Source organism: Hyla sarda, chromosome 3 (genome assembly GCF_029499605.1).
Source record: "Hyla sarda isolate aHylSar1 chromosome 3, aHylSar1.hap1, whole genome shotgun sequence".
In the NCBI taxonomy this organism is placed as follows: domain Eukaryota; kingdom Metazoa; phylum Chordata; class Amphibia; order Anura; family Hylidae; genus Hyla; species Hyla sarda.
The window spans coordinates 378280481-378298677 of record NC_079191.1 but is presented as its reverse complement, the minus strand read 5'-3'; the positions used below and the strand labels follow the sequence as shown (position 1 = coordinate 378298677).

Sequence of the window (18197 nt, the reverse complement as noted above, 5' to 3'; positions counted from 1 at the left end):
ACGCGCTCCCTCTCTTTTATTCTTTGTTACCTCCCAAGCAGCCTGCGGCGTGCAACCCGAGAGTACCGCAGTGGAAGCCTGGGAGTAGTGAGTCGTCACGTCAGTGACATGTTGCCGCCACCCGCCGTCAGTCTACCTCAACCGCTGCGGCACCGCTTGCTGACTTCCTGTGCTGCTACAGAATGTTGCAGCGCCAGGCCTCCCGCTAGTGCCGCCATATAGGTAACCCCCCCCCACTGGCATGCCCTCCCCCCAACTACAACAATTAAACCTGACCGTGCCTCCATATAGTTAAACCCCACCAGCCTGCCTGCCCCCCCACCCGCCTACCCCAATAAACCCCCTCAGGCCCCACATACCTAACCACCCCACCCACCTTCCTACCTAATTAATGCATCCTTAAAGGGGTACCTGAGGTTAGGAAAATGTATCTCTTATCCAAAGAATAGGGGGAAAAAAAGTTAGATTGGGGAAAAGGTTGGGGATACATTTTCCTTACCTGCAGTACCCCTTAGGGCCTAACCCAGTGTTTACCAACCAGGGTGCATCCAGCTGTTGCAAAACTACAACTCCCAGCATGCCTGGACCTCCTTTCACTGTCTAAACATGTTGGGAGTTGTAGTTTTGCAACAGCTGGAGGCACCCTGGTTTGGAATCACTAGACTAACCCCTTCAAGAAGAGGGGTCCAGATCTTTTTTCAGCCATTATGCCCTGGCTGATATGATATAACAACGAACTGGCCTCTTTTGGTGCCCCGGTATCACCACTCCAGTCCTCCACTGCTGTCTTCCTTCTGGTTGCCCATGGTCAATGCATCAAACTGCAGCTCAGCTAATCACTGGCCTAGGGCGGCACTGATCTTCCTGGTGCTGAGGCTCAATGCTCGACTGTTGCTCAACTTATCACCAGACTTGGCGGGACATCGCTGTGGCCAGTGATTAGCTGTGACATGTTGACCAGGGGCAACCAGGAAGGAGACAGCAGTGGAGGACTGCAGCAGTGATACTGGGCACCACCAAGGAAGCTACGACAGGTGAGTGCCATTCCTTTTTTTTTGGGCTATGCTGGCAGCCCAGGCATAATGAAAGAAAAGTATTTTGTGCCAACACTTGTACTTTGTAATGAAATCACTCATTATACCACAAAATCTACAGTGAAACAAAAATATATATTTGAAGGGCAGAAAAAAAAAAGCCATTTTGTAAGTTTTGGGGGCTTCCCTTTCTACGCAGTGCACTTTTCCGTATTAAAAAAAAAAAAAAAAAAAAAAAAAAAAACATTGACACCTTATCTTTATTCTATAGATCCATATGATTACAACAAAACCCAATTTATATAGGTTTTGTCCTATTTTACTACTTTTTAAAAATGTCTACTTTTTGTAATTGAAACTATACTATTTTTCCATATGCAGGGATGTATGGTGACTCACTTTTTGTGCCATGACCTTTAGTTTTTAGATTTACTATTTTTGTCTCTATGGGATTTTTTGAGCATGTTTTCTTAATTTTTATGGTATATAAAGTGACCAAAAATCATAAATTCTGGACTTTGACCGTACGGTTTATTTATTTAAAGATATATTTGAATAGTTCATGCGGAGACACAACATATGAACTCAGACACCGCAATTTTGCTACAGTGGATCTGATCAGCTCAGAGTGCATTTTAGATAAAATGTCCATTCTACAGGTATATAAAAAAAAATTTAAACTGCTGTGCCCTGCTCCTGTCCCTGGGTGCAGACTTCATCCTGAGCTGCAGTGGGACGCTCGGGCTCAGCGCGTCATGCTGCTGCTTAGCTGACCGAGGCGGGACATCACTACAGTCACTGGTTGGCTCAGCAGCAGTATGACACACTGGGCCACGATATCACTCCGGGCCCAAAACATGCTGCAAGTCAGGAAGAGGATTGCACCCGGGGACCGAAGCAGGGCACAGCGGAAGCGCTGGAGGGGAGATTATATATATATATATATATATATATATATATATATATATATATATATATATAATGTAGTATGGGCATTCTTCTAATGCCTCCCTGTTACATCCTCATCCTGTATTATACTCCAGAGCTGTACTCCCTATTCTGCTGGTGAGGCCACTGTGTACATACATTACTGTACAGATCCTGAGTTATATCTTTTATTATACTCCAGAGCTGTACTCACTATTCTGCTGGTGGGATCACTGTGTAAATACACTACATTACTTATCCTGTACTGGTTTTAAGTTATATTTCATTGCAGTCCAGAGCTGCCACATATATATTAGTAACTGGGGAGCATCACATTGGTCAACTCAGTTTCCTTAGGAGACTAGGTAAGTGACCTGCTGCTTCCTAGGAAAATAATGTAATGTGACTTTGCATTTGCTGCAATGGATACATTTTTCACAATGAGTGCCACCCATCGGCCAAAATCTCACTATTTCAGTGAATGCAAGGTCATGTTACATTACTTATCCTGTACTGATCCTGAGTTATATCCCATTATATACTCCAGGACTGTACTCACTATTCTGCTGGTAGGGTCACTGTGTACATACATTACATTATTTTTCCTGTACTGTTTCTGAGTTAATGCCTGTATTATACTCCAGAACCACTCCTGTAACTATTTATTTATTTATTTACTTATTTTTAGTGTGTGTGTGTGTGTGTGTGTGTGTGTGGGGGGGGGGGGGGGGTGCAATTTTATTGGGCTTGCCTCAGGCACAAAAGGAGCTAGCTACAGCTCTTGCTGGAGGTAACTGCAAGAGACACAATATTGCTCAGGCACAGGTGAGCAGATAGAGCTGCCTTATAGGTAATACCAGGCAGGACATTTCTTCTGACTTTATGTCCTAGAACTTTACATTTTTTCCACCACAACACTATGATATGTAGTAATTCCCATGAATTCCCACCTCCCTCCTTACCATCATCTATGTGGTCCATCATCTTATGTACAATTTATAGCCCAACTTAGTGTGAATTCTCCACATATGTTGTTTTAACCCTTGGATATTTTGTGAGATGTAACCTGTGTGTTTTCTTCCTATGTGCTCAGAAATGCCTTTGACTTCCTGAAAGCTTGCCTTTACAAAATACTGTTAGTCCAATAAAAAAAAAGGTATTACAAAATTGTGCTATGATTTTTCATCCACATCACTGAACTAATACAGCCACTCCAAAATATATATTATATATATACACACACACACACACACACACATACAGTATATATAGTGTGCAGAAAGTAACATTTGTAAGGGTTATTACTATGTAAGCAAGAGTTTTGCAGGTTACTTCTTCAGACTTGGAAATTCTGTTAGTCACATGTGAAAACTTAGTTTCCGGGTCAACAAGGTTGTGCTTTAGGTAATACACATTCCACATAGAAAACAGGTTTTTCCAGTGTTTAAGAGAACATTCTGAAAAGGTAACACTGTAGCAGACAATGTGATGTAAAGAGTGTGTGTTGATCTTACTGGAAATACTTAGTGGCGTAGACTGAGATTATAAGTGGGTAAAAGTTCATTTTATAGACGTTAGGAAAATGTATATTACTACTTATCTGCGATACTATAAAGAGATAAGAATTACTTGGAAGATTGAATAAATACATATGAAGAACATTTAGCCAAGCAGCGTCTTTGTACACTTTCAACTAGATCCGGTCCCCTTTGGGCTTCAAAAGTAGCAGCAATTAGCATATACAATTGTAATAACTGAGCAATAAACTGATACAGAAGAAGAGTTCTATCAATGAAAGCTTACAATCTAGAACACTTAAAGGGGTACTCCCGTGGAAAAAAATTTTTTTTTCAACTGGTGCCAGAAAGTTAAACAGATTTGTAAATTACTTCAATTAAAAAATCTTAATTTTTCCAGTACTTTTTAGGGTCTGTATACTACAGAGGAAATGGTTGTCTTTTTGGAACACATCATGACATCATAACCACAGTGCTCTCTGCTGACATATTTGCTATGGGGATTTTCTCCTGCTCTGAACAGTTCCTAAAATGGACAGAGATGTCAGCAGAGAGCACTGTGGTCATGATGTCAGCAGAGAGCACTGTGTTCCAAAAAGAAAGCAATTTCCTCTGTAGTATTCAGCAGCTAATATGTACTGGAAGGATTAAGATTTTTTAAATAGAAGTAATTTACAAATCTGTAACTTTCTGGCACCAGTTGATTTATAAAAAAAAAAAAAAAAAAAAGTTTTCCACAGGAGTACCCCTTTAAATGGGTTTAAAAGCTTTATAAAATCGATGGCCTATTCTCAGGATAGGCCCCCAATACTAGATCGGTCAGATAGGGTTTTACTTCCAACACCTCCACCCAATCAGCTGTTTGAAGTGACTTAGCTGTGGAAGGGTCTCTGCCTCTAATATTTACCAAGTAGAACAAAGGAAAGCGATCCATGTGTGATAGCGTAAGGCAAAATTATATTGAAAACCAGAAGATCTGGTGCTCACCAGTGATGGTTGTACTAAGCCACATACAACAATGGTAACAGCAGGTGGAAGCATGATAACCAGGGTCCAGCAGCCGCTCCTGAGGTAGTAACAGCAACCAAACAAACACCTCAAAGAGTAATCTCCGGGTCAAACAAGATGCATGGATCTTGTTCAATGGTAGTATAGTGTATTACCCACAATGCAACGCGGTTCACGGGAGACAGCTTCATCAGGCATATACATGATGAAGCGGTCTCCCACCAAAACGCATTGCTTTGTGGGTAATAAACTATCCTACAATTGAACAAGATCCATGCGCCTTGCTTGATCCCGGGATTACTCTTGGAGGTGTATGTCTAATATTTACCAGCACTTTAACCTGTATGGCTGTACTATTAGAAGCAACAGTGCAAGGTACTGCAGCGTTATCTTATTCAAGTGAATGGGGCTGCACTGCAGTCCCCTTCAAAAAGTGGATCTGTGGGGGTGATGAGAGGCAGATCCCAGCTGATCTAATATTGATTGTCTATCCATAGGAAAAAAAGTGTTTGAGATAGAGATGTGAGGAACAGATTAGTGTTTGGTGCGAATATTCGCATTTTGAATTTTTATCGCGAATATCGCAAATTCGCAAATATTACGAATATATTCGCCATATATTCGAAATTACAAATATTAACTTTTTTCCGCATATTCGCATATGTGAATATTTGCATATTTGCATATGTGAATATTTGCATATTCCTTCTTTTCACTTGTGGGCCAATTAGAATACACAAATACACTTGTCAGAGGTTATCAACAATATCCCTAGCAACCAATAGTAAAGTTGCCCACCCCCTCACCGTTTTCTTCCTCGAATATGCAAATATGCAAATATTCACATATGCGAATATAACGAATACGCGAAATTCACGAATATAGGACGAATATTCGTCTATATATTTGCGAAATATCGCAAATTCGAATATGGCCAATGCTGCTCATCACTAGAACAGATAACTCTACATTCACATGCTTAATAAAGGGGTACTCCGGTGGAAAATTTTTATCCTTCCAGTACTTAATAGCAGCTGTAGGCTACAGAGGAAATTCTTTGATTTTTGAATTTCTTTTTTGGCTTGTCCACAGTGCTCTGTCTGTGTCAGAAATTTTCCAGAGTAGCATAGGTTTGCTATGAGGATTTTCTCCTGCTCTGGACAGTTCCTGATACAGGCATCAGGTGTCAGCAGAGAGCACTGGACAATACAAAAAAGAAATTCAAAAAGAAAAAAAATTTCCTCTGTAGCATACAGCTGCTAAAAAGTAATGGAAGGATAAAGATTTTTTAATAGCAGTAATTTACAAATCTGTTTAAAATTTGGCCCGTTCAGTTTAAGAGTGTAAATGTAGTCTAGTAAGGACTAAACTAGGTCCATTTCTGAACATATTCAGTTTTTTTGTGGGGCTTCAAAGTACGGCGGACTGCGTTTTGAAGTCTCTCTGTATATGCTCAGAAATGATCAAATGTAGTTGCTATGAAAATACATTTGAACCATAGAAATTAATGGACCCAGCACAAATACACTGAGGTGCATAGCTGATGAGCAACAAAGGACGGTCGGCACTATTCAGACTCCTTGTAACAGCACTTCACCGGTGCGCATACCCGCAGGATTCACCCCGCCTCTAACCGCAGCGTGTGGTGATGCTCAATCCAAAAAGCTATAGTTCCAATTGTAAAATCAATATCACTGAGAAGGAATAGAGGATGGCACTCACGTTCAGTGGTGACAAATTATTTATTAGTGGGGTAGCAACGCCATAAAAACAGGAGCAGTGCTTGGGACGATGACCGTTTCGCAGGTGCTACCTGCTTCAACTGGCCCCTAAAAGGGGCCAGTTGAAGCAGGTAGCACCTGCGAAGCGGGCGTCGTCCTGAGCACCGCTCCCGTTTTTATGGCTTTTTGTTACCTCACCAATAAATACCACCAAGTTTTTCACTGCTGAACATGTTTGACACTGAGATGTAGGTCAGGATAAAATTCAGCAGTTTGCCAATGTATACCCTGAATGTAGGCTACTTTATGGGTGTGAATGTAATCTGAGAGGAGAGCGAAGATGATATGTGGAGGGGACAGATTGGATTGGAATGGTAGGGAGGAGAGGTGGATTTACCTGACCATGGAGTAGAGTATGGACTCAATGTTTGCACAGATCGCTAATACCTTAGGGATGCTTGACTTACCCATTTCTTGCCTTGTACTGCAGACCCCGGCACCATATCTCTCCAGTATATTTTTCACACTTTCTAGCGACTCTTCATTATTCTCGGCAAAACCCAGATAGTTATATGATCCCATGTTTATAACATCCTTAATGACTCTTCCAGTGTACCTATATTAAACAAAATATATATATTTTTTTATTACATTATAATCTATTTTTCATACCATATATCTATCTCTTTAAAGGGCAGCTGTGTACCTAATATTAAATCTGGTGTGCTTTTCTCTAGGTCAGAGCTTCTCAAACTTATTCTACTTGGGTCCCACCAGTCAGTATAAGGTGATGACTTGGCCTCAGCAGCGAATGAAGTCCAGGCCACCAATTCAGTAATATTGCTTACTTTATATCATTTCCATGATAATGCCCATCCGGGCAGTTTAACCCACTAGATGCTGCAGCCAATAACGACCATAGCATGGTGGTTAGACAGAAATAGGCAGCTCCCTATATGATTCCATCTGCTTCCCCGAAACAGTGGGGTGCTGACTGGTTGCTATGGCATCTGGATGCCCAATTATGGCATCCAGTTCCGCTATACTAGTATACCTATCAGGTTCATCATTCATTCATCATGCCAGAATTGCTGCTTTCTGGTCCCCACATAAAAAAAAAAAAAAATGGCACCAATAAAAGCATCAAATCATCCCACAAAAACAACAGCTGTCAATAAAGCCTGAGCTTTTAACATATGGTGAACAAAAGAAAAAAAAAAAGTGTTTTTATTTGAAAAAGAAGCATAAAAAAATAAATCTGTTTATCTATGTATCTGGTATTGCCAAAACTGCAGAATGAAGGGAATCTTTCTTGAACATGAACAAAGCACATGGGGCTGAGTATCTGAAGCCAGTTCCACTCCCTAGCTGAGCAACTCACCATGTGGGCACCGCCCTTCGCACTGATGGCACAGGAAAGTGATTATTATGTTGCGCTCATGCTGAATTTTAGTAGAAGGGAGAGGAAGAGGGAAAGAGGCAGAGAGAGGTGCCAGACCGCGCACAGATCTGGCTGGCCAACGCCTCTTTTACTCTTCATTTAAGAAAAAAAGGTCTTTTTAAGTTTACAAAACATGGAGAGCTACAGGAAAGTTATGATCAGCATTAGCCATCAGCTACGTAACACTGTCAGCAACTCTGTTCTAAGTGCTAACAGATTCCCTTTAAACATGTAAAAAGGGAAATATATTTGGCCATTACAGTCCTAAACCAGAGAAGAGTTCTGTGCAGCATCCAATGCTCCAAATGCCTCTAGCCATGGAATCTAGACCTAAGGGGTCATCGCACCAATACCAATTTATTATTTTTTTTTGCCAGTGCAGTTTGAGCCAAAGCCAGAGGTGGATCAATGAGGAAGGAACATTTTAAGTCCTTCTTTTCTATTTCTCTTTCTTTTGAACCCATTTCTGGCTTTGGCTCAAAAACTTAAAAATAAATAAATAGTCACTCTGCAGCTCAGGAAGACGTTTGCATTGGAGGACTGGAACAGGACACTGGAGGCACCATTGGAATGCTGGAGGTAAGTAGACATTTATTTTTATCTCTTATACAATGGGCATAGTTCAGTACCCTGCCTCTCCTCTGGATAACCCCCTTTAAAAATGGCTTAAAAAGTGGTCCAAATGGAAGGAAAAAAAAAAACATTTTAGATTTTTGTTTGTAAAATCAAAATACACTGTGGAATATAGCCTACTAGTGCTAAACACACTACACATGAGCTTCATTTCTTTAGCCACAGGTCAAACATGTCAGACCGAATCACCTGTAGGTCCAGTTGTAGTCATCAGTTACTCTCTCCATGAGATCAAACTGAGGTCCAGGGACACTGCAGATAGGGCGGTTCCAATTGTCTCGGACTCTCATGTATAGATTTCTTGTGTAGAAGTTTTCAAAGTCTTGATAAAGGGGTACAAAGTCCTACAATTGTTATAAAGAAAGGGTCATCATAACTTTGCTTTACACACTTTTCTCATCACTTACTGTGGCAATGAACCCAAAACGTCTTCTCCTGTGTGGCAATGTGAGCCAGTAAATTCATTACACAGGGCAGTCCTAATAAATATATATTTTAATACAGTACTGGAGGATACTGACAAAACTAGGATACGATAATGGGTATCTTTATCTTTTAAGAATAAATATTCCCTTGGGTTTGCTCAACATTTAGTGGAGTAAAAACGTTACCAATCTCTACATATTAGCAAAGTCTTACTTTTTGTTCTTCCCTTTCGGCAGCCATGTGACATTTCTCCCATCCCCATGTTCTCATGAAATCTCGTAGGTAGCCAAACAACGTGACAACGCCATAACCTATGTAGGTAAGTACTGCAACATACAGTGGAGCTTCTTCAAAGGACTCTTTGAACTCTCTCTTGTAAAGACTTCCATTTGCTGTTCCATTCTGTAGAAAAATGACAATTGACTTAAAATATTGAGCTTAGATGTCTGGGAATTTTTTGTGGGAAGACTGGTGAAAACAATCTTTATTGTGATCACTTTGAAATCAATTTGTATCTTCAGTACTAAATGTGAGAGTAACTTAAAAGCACAGCCTGTGTTGAGCTTGTCTTCTCATTAAATAGCACTCTTTGTGAAGATCACCGTTATATGCACCATATCCAATGGTTGATGGGGATGTTTATTATATCCTATAATACTGACAAAACGGCTGCTATTAAAATCATGTCTCAATTAGGCACTTGCATCCCAACTAGAGATTAGCGATTTTTAAAAAAATTTGATACAGTCAATTCGCCGAGTTTTCCCCAAAAAATTTGGTTCGGTTCCAATGAATGAATCTGTATTAAAAACGGCTATTTCTGGCCTACAGAGAGCCTCAATAGGTGTGTAAAACACTTTGCCTTGCTGTAACACGCATAGGGTGTGTGCTGGGTGCTGAGTGAAATAATACTGTTACAGTGATCCCTCAACTTACAATGGCCTCAACATGCAAGAGTTTCAACATACAATGGTCTTTTCTGGACCATTGTAACTTGAAACCAGACTCAACATACAATGCTTTGGAATCTGCGAAACGTGTCAATGGCTGGAAGAACCGACCAATCAGAATGGATATTTCACTGGTAAAACCCCTGTGCATGCACTGACTGATGTCTGGTAGCGCCCCCTACAGTACAGGGAGGTATTACATGTTCTGTACTCTGTACATGTGCCACGGTTAGCTTCTCCTTTGGGAATCAGGTGAGGGCAGTTCCATTTTTTTTTTTAGGACATTGCGTGTTCTGTACAGGACCCTGAAGAAGCTTCTGTCCTCTACATAGACCAGTGTTTCCCAAAGAGGTTGCCTCCAGCTGTTGCAAAACTACAACTCCCAACATGCCAGGACACCCTTTGGCTGTCCGGGCATGCTGGGAGTTGTAGTTTTGCAACAGCTGGAGGCACCCTGGTTGGGAAACACTGAAATAGACTGATTTACAGCTCCCTGCAGATCTTTCTTAATTTTATGTGTAAGGATTTGCTTTATCTGTATTAGTTATCTACTTATTTATCTTTAATTCTCACTTTTTCCTATTTTTTGGATGACATTTTTGTGGCTTCAGAACCAATTACCAGGTTTCCATAGAGTTATGGTCTTAACATACAATGGTTTCAAAATTGAATGGTCGTCCTGGAACCTATTAATATTGTAACTTGAGGGACCACTGTATTCAGTATGACATGCAGATTAGAGGCATTGCTATTAGAATCACTGTCGCAGAGCGGCACAATGACAGAACCTGGAGGTGGCATCAGTATGAGGAGACCATATAGTGGCTGAATGACAGAGCGTGGAGGTGGTGGCAGCATGAGGAGACCATATAGTGGCCGAATGACCCAGCCTGGAGGTGGCAACAGCCTAACGAGACCATAGGGCCTCACAATTGAAAAGATTAAAGATATTTTTTTAACATTTAAAATTTTCAAATAGATGAACCTAAAAAGTTTATTTAATGTGCCAGCAGCATGAAGAGACCACATGGCGGTACAGCGACACAGCCTGGAGGTGGTGGAAGCATGAGGAAACCATATAGTGGCTGAATGACACAGCCTGGAGGTGGAGGAAGCATGAGGAGACCATATAGTTGCAGAATGAGACAGCCTGGAGGTGGCTGGAGACTAACAGGAAAAAAATGGTAGACCACTTAGATGTACGCACAGGTTACACTTAATAGAGGACAATATGCTTTTAGTGCTCTGCTCACCCTAACTGGCTGGCTACTATTAGCTTTTTAGTTGTTTTACACACCAGTGCTGCAGCACACAGTCGCTATGTACTACACTCAACATTGCAATCTCTCGATCTCACTCCCTTCCCTATCAGTGCTTCTAGCCTGGATTTGGGCTATGTCTACTGTCGCTACCTACAGTCCAGTCAAGCCTAAAGTCAACGATCTAAAGTCCATTACAAGTATAAGTGGTCCCAGCAAGCTGTGACGTCCTTCTGTGTTCCTGGCTACCTCTCTGGGATTTTGGCCGAGCTGTCGAGACTATAACAACTTTCTGACCTCAGTAAAGCCTCCGTTAAACCATAACCTGTTTGTGGATTTGTATTTCACTGCTTAGCCATTGGGATAGCGGAGATATCGTTTGGGTGGTTCCCGATACCCAAAAACCACTCTGGCGTCATGAACATTAGGGGTTAATAACATCTTGCCCCTGAGGTTAATACCCTCTGCTCCATCCACCTACACCACTACACCCTGTGGTCCCGCCTTCACCGTGGCTCACCATACCAGATTTATCACAGTCGCTGATGGACTAATAGATCTGGTGTAGAGCCCTGCTCAGGACTGTTTTCTTAATCTCACTCCTGCTGGATTTCTTACCATTACTGCCTGCTCCCACAAGGTGTGTTTTCCACTTCAACAAGTGTCCAATCCTGCCAGCTCCTGAAACATTTTGTCACAGCTTTTAGAGATAGTATGTCTCGTTCCTATTTATGACCCCCTTGTGCCATTTCACCAGCCCCCTGTGGCATTTCAAAGGTTGAGGGACTGGGCCGGATTTTGCAGGACCTGCTGTATGTTCTGTGACTGCTCCCTCCCACCCGCAACAACCTCATTACCACTTGCAATTTTTTATTGGGTCCCGCAGGATCCTTATCCCGATGCAAGGCTCTGATCTGGTGCATCTGTAGACTGTCTAAGCTTATATTGTTGACTTTTTTTTTAACAACAGCTATTATTTGGCTTACTTCAGGCAAATATATTGCACCAAACTTTGGCACATGACATAGAATTTTAGGTCATGTCTCCTTTTTGCGTGTCATGCTCCTTTCCCAAGAGGCAATGATCCTTGTTAAGTTGGGTACATTTTCCTGTTCTTTTTGGTGCATACAGCATAATGGGGGAGATTTATCAAGGTTGTCTATGTCCCGCATCAATATAGACCAAACTACAGAGGGTTTGGCTGGTCTATTGTGCACTTAATTTATCAAAAGGCGCAAGGCTCTTGATAAATTCTGCGCACAGATTTCGTGATCTATGCTTTAGACTGTATTTAAACCTGCTCCAACATGGTCTGACATTTCAGCGTACTTTCAGCCGATGCAACTTGTCGCTGAAAAGTCGCTTTTGATAAATTCAGCACCAATGCATTTTCCAATGCATTTCAGTCTAAAATAGACTAGCATGCATCATGTTCTAAAAATCCTCTAGAGCAAAAGGCGCAGAAAAGTCGCATATATTTAGACTGCGACTTTCTGTGTAACAAATTTAGACAGGAAAAACCAGTCTAAATCCTTTGATAAATATCCCCCAATGTGTGTCTCAAGTTCTATGTGCCACAATGTGTAGCCAAAATTTTAGTAAATCAGACAAAATAAATGTGGGCTAATGGCTACAGTATGTAGCATCCAGGTTGGCATACAAGATAAAGACAAAATCCATCTTCTTCTGTTCATATCAGTGCCTATATGCACCCAGCCACATACAGATGTGAATTCTGTATCAAATCTTTGTTTCACCACTAGCCCATCCTAAAGGAAGCATGCTGTAGTGGTTCAATCTCTATCAGAGTAAACAGTCGCTCCCTACTGAAATTGTTTGCACAAGGCCGCCAGGGAGTGACCTCATGATCCTTGGAGCAGTGCTGGCAAAAAGCCAAAAGAAGGCAAAGTCTCTAGGAGGATGTCCAGAATCTCACAGACACAGCAACAATCTGATAGAACACCTTTTACAATTTGTTTTAAATTGCAACATTTCCGGGATCTGGAGAGCAGAAACTTTTGTCGTTGCTTGCTTCATGACTCATTCTTATAGTGTTCCATGATGAAATGCCTTGGCACAGTATATACCAAACAACTTGGTTTGGGTAAATTGCTATGTATAACAAAGAAATACATCTTCATGGGGAAACAAAAAACAAACATCAGAATTCCCCTTGGAGTTTCTATAAGAGAAGTCTCCTTAAAGGGTGCCTATCCATTTTTAATAACTGTCAGCCAAATGTTTGTTAGGTCGACTGTCATTTTGCCCAACCTCCCCATAAATATGAATGTTTGACATGGCAGAACGGTCATGTGTTGTCAATGAGGAGGGGAAGAGTATGTTGCAGTCAAATAGCTGTAACTCTGGCTTATCCCTCCCAGATCAACATGGTCAGACTGTAAAGATCCACCATGCTTGACCCCTCTCTCCATAGACATAATTTGTCGGAGTCGAGTCGAGAGTCCGCCATTAGCCAGTGGTGTATGGGTACCTTAAAGGGGTACTCCACCCCTAGACATCTTATCCCCTATCCAAAGGATAGCGGATAAGAGGTCTGATCGCGGGGGTCCCACCCACGGCCATCACGCCCCCTCCCATAGACTTGCATTGAGGGGATGGGGCGTGACGCCACACAGGGCGGAGTCATGACGTCACAGACTTCTGTTATGGTGGTCGGGACCCAGACCCTCCAGCGCTTCTGGAGCATAAACAAGTGGGTGCCGCATGCTATATTGCGGGGGGACCCCCGTGATCAGACATCTTATCCCCTATCCTTTGGATAGGGGATAAGATGTCTAGAGGTGGAGTATCCCTTTAAGGACGGGTTCACACTCAGGTAGGGCCTCCAATACAGGTTTCTTGCAAAATACCAAAAGTAGTGCAGCATGGTTTACTATTTTTTCCAGTGAACTGCTAGACATCACGATAGAAACTAGAGGGACCCAATTAAAGGGAAACACCAGAGGAAAAATCTGTTTTCACATCAATGGATACTATAAAAAAGCTTACAAAGGTTTGTAAATACTGACCACAGTGCTCTCTGCTGTCACCTCTGTGTCAGGAGCTGTCCTTGAAGGCTTGACTTTATTTATTTATTTTTTTAAATAGAAGTAATTTACAAAATTTGCCTAACTTTCTGTCTCCAATAGATTTAAAAACATTATTTTCTCCGGAGTACCCCTTTATATTACATATTGACTCAGATTTCATCTGTTTGACATTAATATCGGTTATACGCATTTATATATGGCATCTGCAAGGAGACTACTGTGGTGTTTTTGCTTTTCCATTCCTTGGATGTTCAGTCACACTCTGACAGTCATATGGGACATGTGCAGTTAATCAATGACTATGGTGAAGTCACTCACCTCACCCACTGACTTAAGTAACATGAGCACATACATGAGTCAGGAACTTAGTTTCCCTCTGAATAAAAAGTAGGTGATCAGGGAGAGGCAGAGAATTGTCTCTTATTACCAAGAACTGTGGTTTAATAGACTAATTTGACTATTTTTCATTAAATGACATGTTGGAATATCTTTAGGGTCAGTCATCACATATCCATGATCCTAAGGCTGGGTTCACACTACATATTTTCCTAGCTGAATTTCTTCTTCTCCTCCCACATACCGTATGTGCTGGCGTATAAGACAACTTGGCGTATAAGACGACCCCCGACTTTTACAGTTAAAATATAGAGTTTGGGATATACTCGCCATATAAGACTACCCCTCCTACCGCGATATACGGTACCTTGTAGTTCCCCCCCACAATAGTAGGCAGTTCCCCGCCCCCATTAGGTCAGCAGCTCCCCCCCACATTTGTAGGCAGCTCCCCCCCCCCACATTTGTAGGCAGCTCCCCCCCCCGCCCCCCCCCCCACACACACACACACACACATTAGGTCGGCAGCTCCCCCCACATTAGGTCGGCAGCTCCCCCCACATTAGGTCGGCAGCTCCCCCCACATTGTATATGGCTGGAAGCTATATGTCTGTTGGGGGGAGCTGCCAATCTAGTGTATGGCTGCAGGCTGTATGTCTGTACTGGTCTGCCCCCACAGTGTTCTGATCACCGCTCCTCCAGCCCGGGTCACCATCTACTGCTATGGCCTATGGACCATAGCAGTAGGTGCTGGGACCGGTGCCGGATCACTTAAGATAGCACGGCCGGTCACTCACCAGGCCCCCGATCGGCACGTGCCCTCGTGCGGTCCTCCTGGTCCTGCGCTCCTCTGCCTCTATGGTTGTAGGAACGGGATGTCACTGACGTCCCATGCGTACAACCATAGAGACGGAGGACTGGACCACAGGAGGACCGAAGGAGGATCGCAGGAGGACACGCGCCGCCGGGGAATGGTAAGTGACCGGCGGACATCCTTATGTCCCGAAAAGATTTTTCGGGACACAGGAATGTCCGGCATTGGAATACCTTTATCATCTGCACGGGCCGGCTCCCGTGTGTGGCTGCAGGTGGGGGCCGGCCAGAGCAGGTAAAAACTAATACTGTGTACTAAAAACCAGGGGGCCTCCAGCTGTTGTAAAACTACAACTTCCAGCATGCCCGGACAGCCTTTGTCGTGTTGGGAGTTGTAGTTTCACAACAACTGGAGGCATCCTGGTTTTTTGTATACGGTATTAGTTTTTACTTGCTCTGGCCGGCCCCCGCCTGCAGCCACACAGGGGAGCCGGCCTGGGCAGATCATCAGAAGTTTTCCTATCCTGGACCCCAATACCCTGAGTATAAGACGACCCCCGACTTTTCAGAAGAAAATTCGGGGTTAAAAAGTAGTCTAATACGCCGGGATATACAGTAAGTAATTTAAGGCCATGTTCACACATCGGAATTTTCCTGCGGAATTCTGCATTAGAATTCCACAAAGAGATTTTGCATCAGCAGAGTCCCCTTGTATTCAACAAGATTCTGCTGCGCTGTGCACATGGCAAAATTTCCGCACCAGAGGTTTCAGGCATGGAACTTCAGATTCTGGTGTCCGCAGAAAGAATGAACATGTCCATTCTTTCTGCTGACTCCGCACGAAATGCATTCCCGAGCGGCCTTAGCGCCGGCATGTTATGCTGGTGTCCGCAGTCTGCGGAATGTCCGCACAGAAAATCTCTCTGTTATCTTAGGCTATGTTTACACGTTGGAATAGAGATTTTCTGAGCGGATATTCCAACATGTAAACATAGCCTAAGTTAGATCTGAGCAGAATCTCCATGTGGAAATACTGCCTGGAATCCTCTTTGGATCAAAGCCGCTAATGAGGAAGTTCCTGATGAGGAATATTTTCAGCAGAGAAATTCTGTAGCGTAAACCAAACATTAGAAGGAAGTTTCCCTGTATAGCATTGTATTGTGGTTCCTTGTTCAGAGAAGACCATACAGACTCCAAGAAGAAGATCATAATGTTATGGCATATAGTGATATGCTTAACCCCTTAAGGACCAAGCGTTTTCGGACTTTCATTTTTTCCTCCTTTTTTAAAATCATAACCCTTTCAATTTTGCACCTAAAAATCCATATGATGGCTTATTTTTTGTGCCTCCAATTCTACTTTGTAATAACATCAGTCATTTTACCCAAAAATCTACAGCGAAATGGGAAAAAAAAAAAATCATTGTGCGACAAAATAGAAGAAAAAAAAACACACCATTTTGTAAATTTTTTGGGCTTCCATTTCTACGCAGTACGTTTTTCGGTAAAAATGACACTATCTTTATTCTGTAGGTCCGTATGATTAAAATACCATACTTATAGAAGTTTGATTTTGTTGTACTTTTGGAAAAAATCATAACTACATGCATGAAAATTTATACATTTAACATTGTCCTCTTCTGACCCCTATAACTTTAATTTTTCCGCGAATGGGGTAGTATGAGGGCTAATTTTTTTTTCTCATTTTTAATTGGTACCATTTTTGTTTTGATCGGACATTTTATTCCTTTTTTTATGGTACAAAAAGTGACCAAAAATACGCTATTTTTGACTTTGGATTTTTTTTGGCGCGTGCCCCATTGACCGTGCGGTTTAATTAATGATTTTTTTTTATAGTTTGGACATTTACGCATGCGGCAATATCACATTTATTTTTATTATGTTTATATATTTTTTATATGGAATTTAGGAAGCTTTTAAACTTTAAATAAGGAAGGGGTTAATGTGTGTTTTTAATTTATATTTTAATTTATGGAATAAAGGCACTTTTAGATGCCGCTGTCAGCTTTGACAGCGGCGATCTAAAGGGTTAATAGCCGCCCGCGGCTATCGCCGCATTAACGCCGGCCCCCAGCTACAGGAATCAGCTTGGGGCCAGGCCGGTATGACGCGGGATCGAGTCGGGAGCCTGATCCATACCCAGTTAGCCGCACATGAACAAGCATAGACGTCCATGGTCGTTAACGGGTTACACATTAAAAGATGGGGTAACCCTTTAGACTGATGTCTAGCTTAAAAAAAAATTTAAAAAAGCACGATGTGTAACACATATAACATCCACTTGTGTATCAACTTTAAAAAAATAAATTAAAACAAATTTACTCTGACATGCCCTAGAGATATATCAAAAAGTTTTAATCGGTCGGTGTCTGAGTCTGATTGTTAGAACAAGTGGAACAAGTGGGGAGAAAAGAGACAATCCCATAGCCTTACACTGTTTGCCTCGCTTTGCTTGCTCTTTTTTTCAGCTAGGTCTAGCAATCGGTCAGGGTCTGAACACTCAGACCCTGACTGATCAAAAACTATTGACGTGTCTCTACAACAACATGTCAAAAGTTTTTTTAAAGTGACAGTGCCCATTTAACTTCCCCAAATATCCTAAATGAATATAAGACATGGGTTTGGATTAAATTGTCCACAGAAGCCATTTTATTATGAGACATAACAGAAAGAAAAAGGATATCATTTAAAAAAAAAAAAAAAAAAAAAAAAAAAAAACACAATACAGGTTATGGGTCTGTTCACAGGTTTTCTACAGCAAAAATCCTGCTTGCATATTTCCGTTGCAGTAAACCCGCAAACAGAATATGTTTCTACCCATTGTACATACTCTATACCAGAAAAAGAAAATTCTGATTACCCCTAGCTGCCCACCACTGGCATAGGGGCACCATAACCATCAACCACGAATGGCTACTTTAAAATATCCAACTATCCAACGATCCCCTCAGACAGAAGCCCAAAATAAGGTAGACCTACAGTAGTAATTCAACTCCCCTTCCCGTCCTACTCTTTCATTCCCACTCCTGTCCCTCTGATGCCGGAGTCTCTTCTGTTTAGTCGTA

At 42.0% G+C, this 18197-nt stretch overlaps 1 protein-coding gene across 4 annotated transcripts in view; it reads right to left on the bottom strand.

Moving 5' to 3' along the window:
• LOC130360833 (serine palmitoyltransferase 3-like) overlaps positions 1-18197 on the bottom strand; it is a 196032-nt gene that overhangs the window by 33765 nt on the left and 144070 nt on the right. For all 4 annotated transcript variants that reach the window (XM_056563392.1, XM_056563391.1, XM_056563390.1 and 1 more), the window contains 3 exons: positions 8921-9109; positions 8471-8625; positions 6675-6823 (listed from right to left, as the gene is read on the bottom strand). In XM_056563392.1, the coding sequence (XP_056419367.1) occupies positions 6675-6823; positions 8471-8625; positions 8921-8977 (361 nt within the window). In that variant the 5' untranslated portion in view covers positions 8978-9109. The remainder of the gene's footprint in view (positions 1-6674; positions 6824-8470; positions 8626-8920; positions 9110-18197) is intronic.